Source organism: Nicotiana tabacum, chromosome 1, assembly GCF_000715075.1.
Source record: "Nicotiana tabacum cultivar K326 chromosome 1, ASM71507v2, whole genome shotgun sequence".
Classification (NCBI taxonomy): Eukaryota; Viridiplantae; Streptophyta; class Magnoliopsida; order Solanales; family Solanaceae; genus Nicotiana; species Nicotiana tabacum.
The window spans coordinates 135,472,126-135,486,742 of NC_134080.1; the positions used below are offsets into that span (position 1 = coordinate 135,472,126).

Genomic DNA, 14,617 nt, shown 5'->3' on the forward strand with positions numbered 1-14,617 from the left:
AGAATGATGAGTAAGAATCTGCAACACAATTATTGACTCTAAATAGCAATTATTTAACCAAATAACTCTAAGACTCCTATAGGGAGCTTAGGACTAAATAAAGAAAGGCCATGCACCTATGATAAATTACTCTTTTCAATATATGTGTTACTCAGTATTGTGTGCTCATGTTCCTGATTGATTTATTGGGAAAATAATCTTAAATCCCAACTTTAAAAACACGCAATGAGAGAAAGTGAGTCTTTGATTTAATAGACAAAATTAATGTTTAGCTACTCCTTCCGTCCCAGTTTATATGAGAGTTGACTTATTTGGAGAGTCAAACAACTCTTTCTTTGACTATGATTTTCTTCAACTCTTTCATACATTGTGAATGATTAATTATGTAGACTTTAGTACTTTTTATATAATTTTTAAATATATAAATTCTATTAAAAATTACTCGAATAATATATGCTTGAAATTGAATCAAAGATAAAGATGTTTGACTCCCCAAGTAGGTCAACCCTTATACAATTTGGAACCGAGGGACTATATATTATGTGATATGGATGGTACGAACAAAGGTATGAAGCCATATCTTCCGGTATCGCTACTTTGTTGGTATATGTATGTGTGTACGTTCGAATGTTCAATTACAGAGTGCAACAAGATGATTCGCTCGAGAAGATGCAGGTTTATGTCCCCTCTATTCACATTATCATTCTGCCACGATTCACCTTTTCACCCATTAATCGGATGCTCCAAACTTTACAATCATTCTATGATAATAGAAATTCATATGGGCAAAATTTATGTGTGTGTTTTATGTGTGCGTCTAATCAAGTTTATTAAGCAGTTTGTAACTTTATCAAGAGGTGCAAGACTATGCTAAAGATATATGATCAAAACTCGCGCGAGTTTGCCATGACATATGTGGCTGAAAGTTGATGGGAAGACATAGAAATATCAAAAGTATAAACGTTGAAAAACTAAAAAACAAATTGTTCATTGCTTTATTTTTGGAAATTTTCTAAGCAATTTTAGTTTATTTCTAATTGATTAGGATACCAAGGGCCTATATGAGTGGAGTTGCTATACTACATAATGTTTTACGCATGACGAAAACTATAACAAGTGTCAGATGCTAGATATTATTAACAAGCAAAATAAAGGATCCATGCTACAACTATTATGCTTTAGATAAGTTCTTCGGTCATACTTATGTTAAGCTAATTATGCTTTACTGTGATGAACGCATAAATAATACTATAAAATAGTTTCAAATTTTAATTTTTGTTTTCTTTACTTTGCAACATTTGCGTATTAAGCGAGTACTATATAAAAGTAAGAACTTTACGTTTGTCATTGTGCCAACTATCTCTATTTAACTATATTCGTAAATTTTACATTTATCTAAAAATAAGATTATAATTTTTCATCTAATATTTTTCGCGCATCGCGCGGGTAATATACTAGTTCAACTAAAAGACGAATCTATCTATTAGACTTCTGTTTGGGAAAAAATCTTCGAAATTATTCACTACTCTACTTTTGTCAACTAAGTCTTTTAGGTTTTTTTTTAAACAAGTAACCGTATCTACATGTGAACGTGAATGCACACGTTTTTTAGATTTTATCTAAACCTACGCTATCTAAACCTACGTACGATCAGTAACCAGCTTGAACTGCTCAAAACTGACTATACCAACTTATGAATCTTCCATTGATACTCTATACATAAACCAAAGGCAGGCGTTTATCAGAAATTCAACAAAACAAAAGGATTCTGCAAATTATGGCTACTCATACTGATTTCATCAAGGATATAACAATTTCGAAAATACAATGGAAGTTGAAAGTTCGGGTTGTTCGTCTGTGGGAAGTCCCGGATCGTTACAATTCAGACACTACTTTCTCCATTAAATTGGTTCTACAAGATGAAAAGGTATTAAAAATTAATTTTTTAATTACTAATTTGTTTTGCGTCTCTATTTTTAAGTTGCAAAATCTGGAATTGTTGTTATGTTCTTCACACATTTTTAAAGCAACTTTCTCGATTGGTTCTTCAAGATTAGAAGATACTACAACAATTCACTTTTTTTTGTCTTACAATATTTTCATTGCAACAGTATATATAAATATATGTTGGTTTTCTTTTTTGCTTGCACTGTTTTTGTACTTAGCCGTTCTCTCTCTGAATGTTCTTAACTTTTTTGCTATTTTGCTTATTTCTTCCTTCTTTTGAATCTCTCTACCTGTTTTTATCGAAACAATATTGAAAATACCAAGTTCTTTGATTTTTAAGAGAAAAAATATCAAAACTGTCGTTCTCCGAGATGAAAAGGTATTAAAAATCAATTTTTTTTTACATGCTAATTCGTTTTGCTTCTCTATTTTTTAAGTTGCAAAATCTGAATTTGTTGTTATATTCTTCATACATTTATTAATGCTACTTTCTTGATTGAATTGTCACTATTTGCAGATTTGCCTGACTTCTGCTTAAACAGAGTTTCTTTTTAGTTCAAAATTTTTACCATCAGTTTCAAAATTTAATCTTTGCCAAAACTAAAGCATTCAGTAAACGCTAGAGGGACCTGTTACATAGCCAACTACCAGAACGTAACATCCGAATGCAATTCTTTCCAACTTATTAGCTCGATGAATTTTCACATTGACTTATCTTTAGAAAAATATATTTGAGTTGTTCGTTGTAAGTTCAACTATATGTATGTATTTCATGTGATTTCTTTGAAGGGCGATCAGATACAAGCTTCTATTGGCAAGTCAGTGCTGCATCTTTTCAAAACACAACTTAATGAGCTTGGATTATATGTTATGGCGAACTTTATCGTTTGTCAAAATAAAGAGAAGTTCAAAACCACAAAACATAACTTAAGGCTCACATTTACTCAACGGACAACAGTGGCTGAAACATCTGATCCACTTTTCCCAATGAATATCTTTGATCTACGGCCATATGATCAATTGATAAATAAGGTTGACGTGGACGTTACTGAATTATTCGGTAAAAGTAACTTTTACCAATGATCTTTTTTTGCCTCTTATTTTAATATCTTCTTATTCTTTAGATGTGATGGGAGAAATCGTCGATTTTAGTGAGGTAAAAATGCACATACAAGCTGGAGTTTCTAGGAAGTTTATGAATGTCAAACTAGAAGATGACGAGTAAGAATAAACACTCAATCTATTGCTTATTAATGGATTTGGCAATTCCATCAACTAAAATTTATATATCTATTTTTATTTGTTAGGAGGAACAAGTTGTCCGCTAAATTCTGGGGCGAATTTATTGATGAAATTGTACCTCACCTGCTAAGTTCTAACAATCAACCTATTGTTATGCAGCTTATCAAAGCACATAAATTTCAAGGTAAAATTATAGTATTAACATGTCTTTATTTGGTGAAAGGTTATTCATTACATCTAATACATATGTTGTTTCACAAATTCATATTCTGTGCGTAATACTTGGAATACATCGAAGCTGTGGATTAATCCAAATTTTCCTCAATCAGAGGAGTTTAAAACACGGTTTAATATACATATTTTCCCCACCAATTATACTTAAATTTATTTTTTGAACTATACATCTGATTGTTTTACTCTTTCTTTAATACAATTTACTTTCTGTTTGAGATAATTACTCTCAAAGGTTGACTCAAACCATCTCTCAACAAAGCTACTCCGTCTCGGATGAATTAGCAAAAGGTGTTGTTCAAGTTAAAACAATTGGCGAATTAGTGGAGTCTATGGAAGTAAGTAAACTATCTTGCGCATAATTATAACTATTTTGCTAATATGTTTTATCTATTTTGAGAAAATTTAAAAATCCTGAAACCTTTTTTCATTGTTTGTATTGCTGTATAAGAAAAATTAATTATGCTATAAAATTTTGCCAGTTTATAGGTACTGTTTACTGTGTAAACTTTTGTATTGCTAAACCAAACCTTTTTATAACTCTGACCATCCTTTTTTAAGTACTTATAAATGATGCTTTCCCACATTAAAATGAGTAGATCATTTTACCTTCACTTCCCAACATACTCCTTGCTTCTCTGAGACAAACCATTTGCATCAAGAGATACTATATGTTCAATGTGAGCACCATTTCTGTACCTCCGGGCTGCTAAGAGAAACTTCTCCTGGTCCATTAATGCTGCCAAAGATAAATACTGAGAAACACATAATATTACCGAAGACCAACCTATTATATGTGGTCACTCTATATGTCTATGAATATGTATTGGTAGTTGGTCATTCACTAAGTTTAACTACGTTCTTTAATCTTTGTAAAAGTAAGTTGTATGTAACATATGTTTTACCACAAATCATGCTTTATATCTTCAACTATCAGTTGGCATTTAGCAGCTGATGGATGAAAACCATAATATTTCTAATATAAAATATTCCTAATTTATATCAATCCCGATTCGCACATATACGCTATCTCACAACTTCGCTATATAAAGTTTTATAAATTTATTAAACAGGAAGGTTCCTGTTGGATTGTTGCAAGTATTGAACATTTAGAACTCTAAAGAGGGTGGTCGTATATCAGCTGCAAAAAGTGTCAAAAGAAGGACGTTTATTCTTGCCCAAACCCAAAATGTAAAAATGAAGATTACTCAGCTGTGAATAGGTAATCACAAAAGCTCTATTTCCTTAATCCATCAAAACATATATTTGTATCTCAAATCAAATGTGTATTTAGGTACAGGCTTCGGGTTAGGGTCATGGACACTACTGCATCTGTTTCACTATTGCTCTGGGACCGCGAAGCCATATTTCTCATAGGCAAGTTTGCAAATGAATTGAAGGAAGGATTACTTGAGGTATATCAACTACTTATATTCATATATTTTACTTAAAAAAAATTGTAACGCAAAATTTGGTTCTAGAATACTGGCGGTGTTGATAAGCCTTCCTGTCCAATGGAGTTGAATAATATTCTTCAGAGAAAATTCATGTTTAAGGTTATTGTCAAGAGCTCGAACCTTCGTTTGCAAGATGAAGCTTATAGTGTTGTTAAGCTTACCGATGATGACCACCTGATACAGAAATATAGTCCTGCTCCACCTTCAGATAATTTCACCGTATGTGATCTTCGCTCACAAACTTCATAACATATTTAAGTTTAGCATTTCTGTTAAACTGCCAATTTTTTACTCTGTTTTCAAACTCATTTATTTTTTAACGTTTGATAGGACCCTGACTTCAATACTGATCAAGGCGTAGATGGAGAGAAGGAATGCGAGGTAAATACATTGCTAATTTTTATTTGTCCTTTACCATGACACCTACTTATATATGTGTATGGATATTAAGATAATAAAGATGTTGATCTTGATAAGTTCAGCTGCTGCCAACTACCAATTCTAGAAGCCCACCATTGTTGAAGCCATCAACCCATTCTAGAAGTCACCATTGTTGAAGCCTCCATTGTTGAATGAAGAATTCAACCACCAACCACCTTCTTTAAGGCTATAAATAGAGCCTTATGTTTTACACAGAAATATCAATCCAGAGAGAATGAAATACAATCCAGGAAGATATTGTGAGAACAAAAAGAGAGTTTGGTGAGATTTTTTTGTAGAGAGAAATTCTTGGTGTAAATTCTCTGTAATTCTATTCTTGTGAAATAGAGTTGTTTTTCCTCCCAAATAATCTTCATATTGATCTGAGAATCACAACAAGTGGTATCAGAGCCCTCGATTTTGTGTTCATCGAGAAATATCGGAACACTGAAAATTTCAACCCGGATTTACGTTTTTCGAAAACGTGATCTTCGGTGTGTTTTGATCATTTCATTAGATTCCTTGCGTCGATACGAATTCAACGCAATTTTCCGTAGGCTAAACAAAGCTAAAACGAAGAAGTTATGACAATTTTTTTTCTTCTGCCCAAGGAAGAAGATGATGAATAGCAACTGCCCAGTCAGCGCCACGTCAGCATCCAGTCAACATATAGTCAGCCCCACGTCAACATCTAGTCAGCGCCACGTCAACATCTAGTCAGCGCCACGTCAGCATCTAGTCAGCGCCCAGTCATCATAAATTTTTTAGAAATTTATGAAATAACCCCTGAAGTTACTGAAACTATAAATCTGCCCCACAAGTTCAGTATATTTTCGATTTAATTCCAAAAGTTTGGTGTAAATTTTGAAAATTTTCTAGAGGCCCTATTTTGACCCAAGAAGAGTCAATCCTACCATTTTTCACCATTCCGGATGCATTGGTGAGTTCCGTTTGGTGAGATTTTGCTCCAAAATTTTGACCAAGCCATTTTAAAGACATAATGGAAGAGTCATCATCATCTGGAGTTATGATAAAGCTTACTGCCACAAATTACACATTGTGGAGACCTCAGATGGAAGATCTCCTCAGTTGTAAAGATTTGTTTGATCCCATAGAAGCAAATGGTAGGAACCCCGATTCCACCAAAGAAGCAGAGTGGAAGAAATTAAACAGAAAAACTATCGGTCAAATCCGACAATGGATTGACGATAGCGTTTTTCATCATGTTGCACAAGAGACAGATGCGTATGCCCTCTGGGTGAAGTTAAAAGGGATGTATCAAGCCAAGACCGCTAGGAACAAAGCCTTGTTGAAGAGGCGTTTGGTAAATTTGAAGTTAAAGCACGGAACTTCAATTACCGAGCATACCAGTGAGTTTCAGAGCTTGATAAATCAATTATCGTCTGTTGACATGCCGCTCGGGGATGACATGCAAGCCCTACTACTTCTTAGTTCTCTTCTTGATAGCTGGGAGACGCTGGTAGTCTCTCTCAGTAATTCAGCTCCTAGTGGAAATCTGACCATGTCTATGGTTAAAGATGCCTTATTTAATGAAGAAGTCAGAAGAAAGGACATCGATCATGGTGAGTCGCATGCCCTTATTACAGAAAGAGGGAGACAACAAGAAAGAAGTCAAGATAAGAGGAGAGGCAGAAGCAAGAGTAGGGGAAAATCCACAGATGGTAGGAAGTCATCATATGTGTGCTACCACTGTGGAATAAAGGGCCATTTAAAGAAGAACTGCAGAAAATTGCATAAGGAGAAGGAGCAGTTGAAGCAGAAGGATGGAGATGCATTAGTCACTACCCACGGAGAGGTAACCATTTGTTCCATCCAAGAAGAGACATGCCTTCACGTCTCAAGTCAAGAAGAAAACGAATGGGTGGTAGATACTGCAGCATCATACCACGCCACATCCCGAAAAGATTTCTTCACAACATACAAAGCAGGAGACTTTGGAGTAGTGAAGATGGGGAACACTTCTTCCTGTGAGATAGTTGGAATTGGTGATATCAAAATACAAACAAATATCGGGAGTACAATGATATTGAAGGATGTCCGTCATGTGCCAGATCTTCGTCTAAACCTAATATCAGGTATAACTCTTGACAAACAGGGCTATGAAAGTTATTTCCGAAAAGGCACATGGAAATTGCTGAAAGGGGTTATGATTCTCGCTCGAGGACTTATTTGTGGCAACTTATATAAAACTCATGTGAAGGTATGTTCAGATAGCCTCAATGTTATGGAAAAAGAGGCGTCTCAAAACCTGTGGCACCAGAGACTCGGTCACATGAGTGAAAAGGGGATATCAATTCTAACGAAAAAGCAGCTTATCAGAATGGACAAAAATGTTGCTTTAGACCCTTGTAATCATTGCTTATTCGGAAAGCAACATAGAGTCTCTTTTACATTTTCTTCAACCAAAAAATCAGAGTTACTCAGTCTGGTACACTCTGATATTTGTGGTCCCATGGAGGAGAAGTCACTTGGCGGCAATATGTATTTTCTGACTTTCATTGATGATGCTTCTCGAAAGGTGTGGGTGTACTTCTTAAAGACAAAGGACCAGGCTTTTGATTATTTCAAGATATTTCATGCCATGGTAGAGCGTGAAACGGGAAAGAAATTAAAATGCCTTCGCTCAGATAATGGAGGGGAGTATACTTCCAAGGAGTTCGATTCCTATTGCAAGAAACAAGGGATTCGACATGAAAAGACGGTCCCACACACCCCACAACACAATGGAGTAGCTGAGAGAATGAATCGGACAATTATGAAAAGAGTCAGAAGTATGATCAATATGGCAAAGCTGCCTAACCCTTTCTGGGGAGAAGCTGTTCGCGCCGCCTGCTACCTAATCAACCGGTCACCATCAGCCCCGTTGAATTTTGAGGTTCCAGAGAAAATATGGTCTGGTAAGAATCCCTCATATTCTCACTTAAGGGTATTCGGTTGTTTAGCACATGCACATGTATCCAAGGAGCTCAGGAAGAAGCTTGATGGTAGAACTATACCATGTATCTTCATAGGCTATGGAGATGAAGAATTTGGGTATAGATTATGGGATCCAATACAGAAGACGGTGATCAGAAGTAGGGATGTTGTATTCCACGAAAACCAGACAATTGAAGACATTGAAAAGCCCACAATGTCTTATGAAAGAGGTTCCAGTGCCCAAAAAGTTGGTCCAGATCCACTACCATTGCAGTTTGACACAAATAGCATGGGGGAGCATGAAGCAGTACCAGAAGCAGAACAGGAGGATGTTTGGCAGGGGGAGGCACAAACCCCTCAGGAAACTACAGAACCATCACAGGGGAACGATGATGGTACACCTCCTGAAGCTAATAATCAACAACCTCGTCGATCTGAACGAGGTCAGATTCCATCAACTCGATACCCAGAAACCGAGTATATTCTACTTTCTGAAGATGGAGAACCAGAGAGTTTCCATGAAGCTATATCTCATAAAGATAAAGAAAAATGGCTGCAAGCAATGACCGAAAAGATGAACTCTTTACAGAAAAACAACACTTATGAGATTGTGAAACTTCCACAAGGAAAGAAGGTACTGAAGAGTAAATGGGTATTCAAGCCCAAGAAAGATAGCAGAGGAAAGGTGGTGAAGCACAAAGCCCGGTTAGTAGTCAAAGGATTCTTACAGAAAAAGGGAATTGACTTTGATGAAATATTTTCACCAGTTGTAAAATTGACTTCAATCCGCATCATCCTTGGATTGGTAGCCAGTTTGAATTTGGAGCTTGAACAAATGGATGTCAAGACAACATTTCTTCATGGTGATCTAAATGAAGAAATCTATATGGAGCAGCAGGAAGGTTTTGAGGTTTCAGGAAAAGAAAACCTCGTCTATAAGCTTACGAAAAGTTTATATGGCCTAAAGCAAGCACCGAGGCAGTGGTACAAAAAGTTTGACTCATTTATGGTAAGTCAAGGATATAAAAGGACTGCTGCAGATTAGTGTGTTTACATTCAGAGATTTTTGGATGGCAATTTTGTTGTACTTCTACTTTATGTAGACGACATGTTGATCATCGGACAAGATGCAACAAAAATTAGACAGTTGAAGAAAGAACTCTCTAAGTTCTTTGAAATGAAAGACTTAGGTCCAGCTCAACATATTTTGGGATTGCAGATAACTCGAGATAGGAGAAACAAGAAGTTATGGCTATCTCAAGAAAATTACATTGAACGGGTGATCAAACGGTTCAATATGAGTAATGCCAAACCGGTAGGTGCCCCTTTGGCAAATCACTTCAAGTTGAGCAAGAGTTTGTACCCCTCATCCAAGAAAGAGATTGAGGAGATGTCTACAATTCCATATTCTTCAACAGTTGGAAGTCTGATGTATGCCATGGTTTGCACGAGGCCAGATATCGTACATGCGGTAGGTGTGGTAAGTCGTTTTCTTTCTAACCCTGGAAAGAAACATTGGGAGGCAATTAAGTGGATTTTTAGGTATTAAAGGTACTTCAAAATCATGTCTGTGCTTTGGGGGGGCTGATCCAGTCTTGGAAGGCTATACAGATTCAGATATGGCCGGAGATCCTGATGGAAGAAAATCAACCTCAGGATATGTTTATACTTTTGCAGGGGGAGCTGTGTCATGGCAGTCAAGATTGCAGAAGTGTGTTGCACTATCCACAACTGAAGCAGAGTATATTGCTGTAGCGGAAGCTAGAAAAGAAATGTTGTGGCTAAAGCGGTTTCTCCAAGAACTAGGGATAAATCAAACAGAGTATAAGATACATTGTGATAGTCAAAGTGCAATTGATTTAAGCAAAAACTCAATGTATCATTCTCGGACAAAGCACATCGACATTTGCTATCACTGGATACGCGAGGTGATGGATCAACAACTGTTGAAACTAGTGAAGATCCATACGAAGGAGAATCTAGCAGACATGTTAACAAAGGTGGTCACTCAAGAAAAGTTAGAGCTGTGCAGAGACATAGTTGGAATAACTTTCAAATAGTAGCTGTGTTGGAATGCAGCTGAAGGGGGAGAATTGATAAGTTCAGCTGCTACCAACTACCAATTCTAGAAGCCCACCATTGTTGAAGCCTCCATTGTTGAATGAAGAATTCAACCATTAACCACCTTCTTTAAGGCTATAAATAGAGCCTTATGTTTTACACAAAAATATCAATCCAGAGAGATTGAAATACAATCCAGGAAGAGATTGTGAGAACAAAAAGAGAGTTTGGTGAGGTTTTTTTGTAGAGAGAAATTCTTGGTGTAAATTCTCTGTAATTCTATTCTTGTGAAATAGAGTTGTTTTTCCTCCCAAATAATCTTCATATTGATCTGAGAATCACAACAGATCTCCATACTTCTAACCATTATATTTTGGGCTTTTCTCAGCATTACGTACAATGAAGGGTAAGCATTTACAAAATCAAATTTTATGAGAATGGAATGCACCTGTGGGTTTGTAACAGAGTAGCAAAGAGGAGATGGTGTATGGAATACACTGTCACATCCATCAAAAGCAGCATCAAATGAACCTTCTTCTAATAGGTTTGCTTTGAACAAAGCAATAGGAAGTAAAGGTTTACTACTGATTTTCATTTTTTATTTTATTTTTAAATTTGTAGGGCTCTACTGAAGATAACGAGTTGATCGATATTGCAAACGCACCTGCCAAGATAGGTATAGTTAATGCTGCAACAATGGTTGAAGAAGATCCGAATGTACAGTTGTCTGGAAATAAGATCAAGAGAGTGTTTAAGAAGAAGAAAACAGCGTAAGGTGTTTGCATATGTAACAGTTGGAGAAATCAAAAACGGTCTTATAAGTTAGTTTAGTAGTTTTATTAGTTATGAACAAAATATTTGTATCATTTCATGTTTTTCCTGCTACTGAACTTTTCCGGTTTAGTTTGTTTTGAAATTTCAATAGTTATGGACAAGTAATTTGAAGCTTTTCATGGTATTTTATGGTATTGCCTTTTCGTTTTTATTTACATAAGACAATCCATTAGTTTCTACTACTCCATAGATAATTTTTGTCAGTGGAGAGGCTACTTGCCCGTGTTTGTTATTTTTTTGACCCATTTCACTGTTACATTTGTTCTATATGTGGTCGAGAAACTCTTTTCCATTCTTGGTTGATATATTTCTCCATCAAGCTATATAGATTGCTGCCTCGTGAAGCTTTGGTGTTTGATTGGTAGCCTTGAATTGATGTGAGGATGAAGCTATCTCATTTTTGTTGATAGATTGACAATGGCTGGAACTAGCATGGCAGGTTCGACCTACATAAATATAACGATGGAATTGAACTACTGTTTTATTAATCCTTTCAAGAGTCTGTCGAATATTGTGTCCACAAGGAAGTCAAGAAATGATGCAAATTATTTTTGATTACACCATCGATTAGAGGTTGAACTAAGCATGTGTTTAACGATTATTGCTCGATTTTTTAGGAAAATGGTAATACCCTGTTGTGGACTTGAATCTACTGCCAGGGATGATTTTTCCAAGCCCTTTTTGCCATAATCTTGGCTGCTGCAAAAGTTTTATTTGAATTAAAAATGCTTCTAAGCCGATTGAACTAAAACAGAAATGGAACTTCTGGTTGCAGGTGACTGGCAATGGATATGCCGAAGCGCAAAGCGATTTGCTTGGATTCTGTTATCTGTAATCAGTCATGTTGTAATCGGCCATGTTTACAGACATATGTAAATTAAATCACTTTACAACAGAATTCATGGCATTTCAAATTATTGAAGGTCACTACTGATAACAGTCTAAGTTGGGCAGAAAACTTATCACATTCAAACCAAATACTTAGTGCACAAGAGCTTAAATTTTACAGTAACTGATGTACCATAAGGTCATCTAAACCATGTTTTTCATAGCTTATAAATGCACCCATCAGGGATCTTCCACTTCTTCCCATTCATCTTCTTAACTACGCCTCTTTTATGTCTTCTTTGTCACACAATTTTATATACAATCAACAGTCAGTACCTTAGACTGTTTATCAGTAGCGACCTTCAATAATTTGAAATGCCATGAATTCTGCGCATAAAAACAGACAAACATCGGTGGTTCGCGACTTCAAATCAATAGAATTACGGAAAATTCCTCGCACGTATTCTGAATCGATCTGCGCATAAATGAATATTGTATTCTAGAGACTAACTTGTCCGAACCAAAAAAAAAAAGCAACTTACATCATGCATCTTCACCACCGATGTGTTGTATTTTCACCAAAACAAAGAGCGGAAAGAGAATATTTAAACTGAAATTCATAACTGATTTCAAAACTCAAAAGCATATCTGTATAAATCAACAAACAATCTGGACCTGTTTTCCTTTTAATATTCTAGTTCCATGAGTCCTCTTTCCAACGGCACAAGCAGATCGTGCTGTGGGCATTTCTGCATAGAGATATGATTTTTTTAGTCAGGATACGCAAAGCTGTAAAAAATAGAAAACCAAAAATTCATAACTGATTTCAAAAGAATATGTATATTAATCAACATAGAATCTGGACCTGTTGGAAAGTGGTATTGTACTTCTGTAAGTCTTCTTTCCAATGGCACAAGCGGATCGTGCTTTGGGCGTTTCTGCATAGAGATATGATTTTTTTTATTCAGGAGACGCAAAGATGTAAAAAAACAAAAAAATCAGAATTTCATAACTGATTTCAAAAGGATATCTGTATAAATCAACAAACAATCTGGACCTATTTTCCTCTAAATATTGTAGTTCCGTAACTCCTCTTTCCAACGGCACAAGCGCATCGCCGTTTCGACATGCCATTATAGTCATATAGTTTTTTTAGTTAGTCATCATCACTTATAAATGATACTTTCCCACGTTGAAATGAGTAGATCATTTTACCTTAACTTCCCAACATATGCCTTGCTTCTCTGAGACAAATCGTCTGCATCAAGAGATACTATATATTTAATGCGAGCACCATTTCTGTACCTCCGGGTTGCTAAGAGAAACTTCCCCTGGTCCATTAATGCTGCCAAACTTAAATACCTAGAAAAACAGTCATATCACAGAGAAATTTCTAACACCAAAGAGCAACATATATTATAACTGGTGACTCTATATGTCTATGAATATGTATTGATAGTTGGAGTATCAGATCAAAGCATCCTTCAAGCTCATAGTTTAAGTAAAATAGCAGTAATACAAAAGTCTTCTATTACAAGGAGTATTAATAACATGTGAAATTATAATAAACAAGCATAACTTTATGACAAATTATGTTCCAACATTTGAACTTTTGTTTACTCGTTGTAAACAAAAGAGAGAAAATAAGATATTAAACCAACCCCAATTCAAAGAGGAGAAGAAACTGAAGACACAATATAGGCACACGCTAGAAGAAATAGCAGGTAGTTAATTAGGAAGTTGATACCAAAAACCTTAATCAAAATTAAAAGTACTAAACCAGAAGTGTTAGCTACAAAGTTCTAATCTTTGTTCATAAGTATGACCCAATATTATTCAACTTCAGATTTAAATAAATCAAATAATCAAACTGAACTAATAAATGTTATGAAAAAGGAAGTTCTTTTGTAGGAATATGTTCCATTTGTGTGTCTGTTGAACTTATCTTCCTTAGTGTTTTTGACATGTTGCTTTTGAAAAATTAAAGGAAAAATAAACTGCACTTAGATTTTTAACAGTAATAATTATTTTATAGAAATATTAAAAAGTTAAAAGAAAGAGACAAGTTACGTATATAAAGGCCAAAATATATGCCAACATGTTGCAGAGCCTGCACCGTGTTACCAAAGAGTTAAAATTAACCTCATTTTTTTCTAATCTCATCTTAAAATGAGTGGAAATTATCCGTGAAAGTTATACTAAAATAAAAATATTACTTCAAAACAAGAGGACTTAAAATACAAAAACCCCAATCTAATGCAAAAATAGGCGCAGCATATTATCAACTACTCTCTCTTCTCCAAAAGACTCTACAACTTCTCACACCAAATTCAGTTTCTCACCAAAAATTTTGATCAATTGCCAATCTCAACGGCTGTAAATTTTTGTGATATGTATCCAAGAATCTCATGCTTTTAGGTTTTTCAGTACTTTCTCTTAGGAAATAGTGTTGTTCTCAAGCCTGTTGTAGTTGCTTCAGAATTCGTTCAAATTGAATCAGATGAGATCACCAGAAAATAAAGTTTGTTGTGCATCAGATTCATCACACTGAGGGCTGGCAAGTAGCCCGCCAAATTTTACTTTGCTTTTCCAAAAGACTCTACAACTTCTCAAACCACATTTTGTTTCTACGGCACTTTGACATGGAAAAACAGAGGGAA

The 14,617-nt window shown here is 35.4% G+C and overlaps 1 protein-coding gene and 1 long non-coding RNA gene across 2 annotated transcripts; one reads left to right on the forward strand and one right to left on the reverse strand.

Moving 5' to 3' along the window:
- Window positions 1–1,777: 1,777 nt before the first annotated feature.
- On the forward strand, window positions 1,778–3,172 carry LOC107829248 (uncharacterized). The gene is made up of 3 exons (XM_016656725.2): window positions 1,778–1,927; window positions 2,737–3,007; window positions 3,072–3,172. The coding sequence occupies exons 1-3, from the start codon at window positions 1,778–1,780 to the stop codon at window positions 3,170–3,172; spliced, it is 522 nt and encodes a 173-aa protein (XP_016512211.1).
- An 8,872-nt stretch (window positions 3,173–12,044) lies between these two features.
- LOC107829255 (uncharacterized) lies at window positions 12,045–13,927 on the reverse strand. The gene is made up of 3 exons (XR_012711105.1): window positions 13,173–13,927; window positions 12,823–12,895; window positions 12,045–12,706 (listed from the first exon to the last, which is right to left on the reverse strand). It is a non-coding gene; the product is annotated as an uncharacterized LOC107829255 (long non-coding RNA).
- Window positions 13,928–14,617: the final 690 nt, after the last annotated feature.

Excerpts from the sequence above, each read along its gene's own strand:
- LOC107829248 (XM_016656725.2), top strand. The coding sequence starts at position 1,778 with ATGGCTACTCATACTGATTTCATCAAGGATATAACAATTTCGAAAATA. Across the intron at positions 1,928-2,736 it reads TGGTTCTACAAGATGAAAAG|GGCGATCAGATACAAGCTTC; the intron begins GTATTAAAAATT and ends ATTTCTTTGAAG. Across the intron at positions 3,008-3,071 it reads GGACGTTACTGAATTATTCG|ATGTGATGGGAGAAATCGTC; the intron begins GTAAAAGTAACT and ends CTTATTCTTTAG.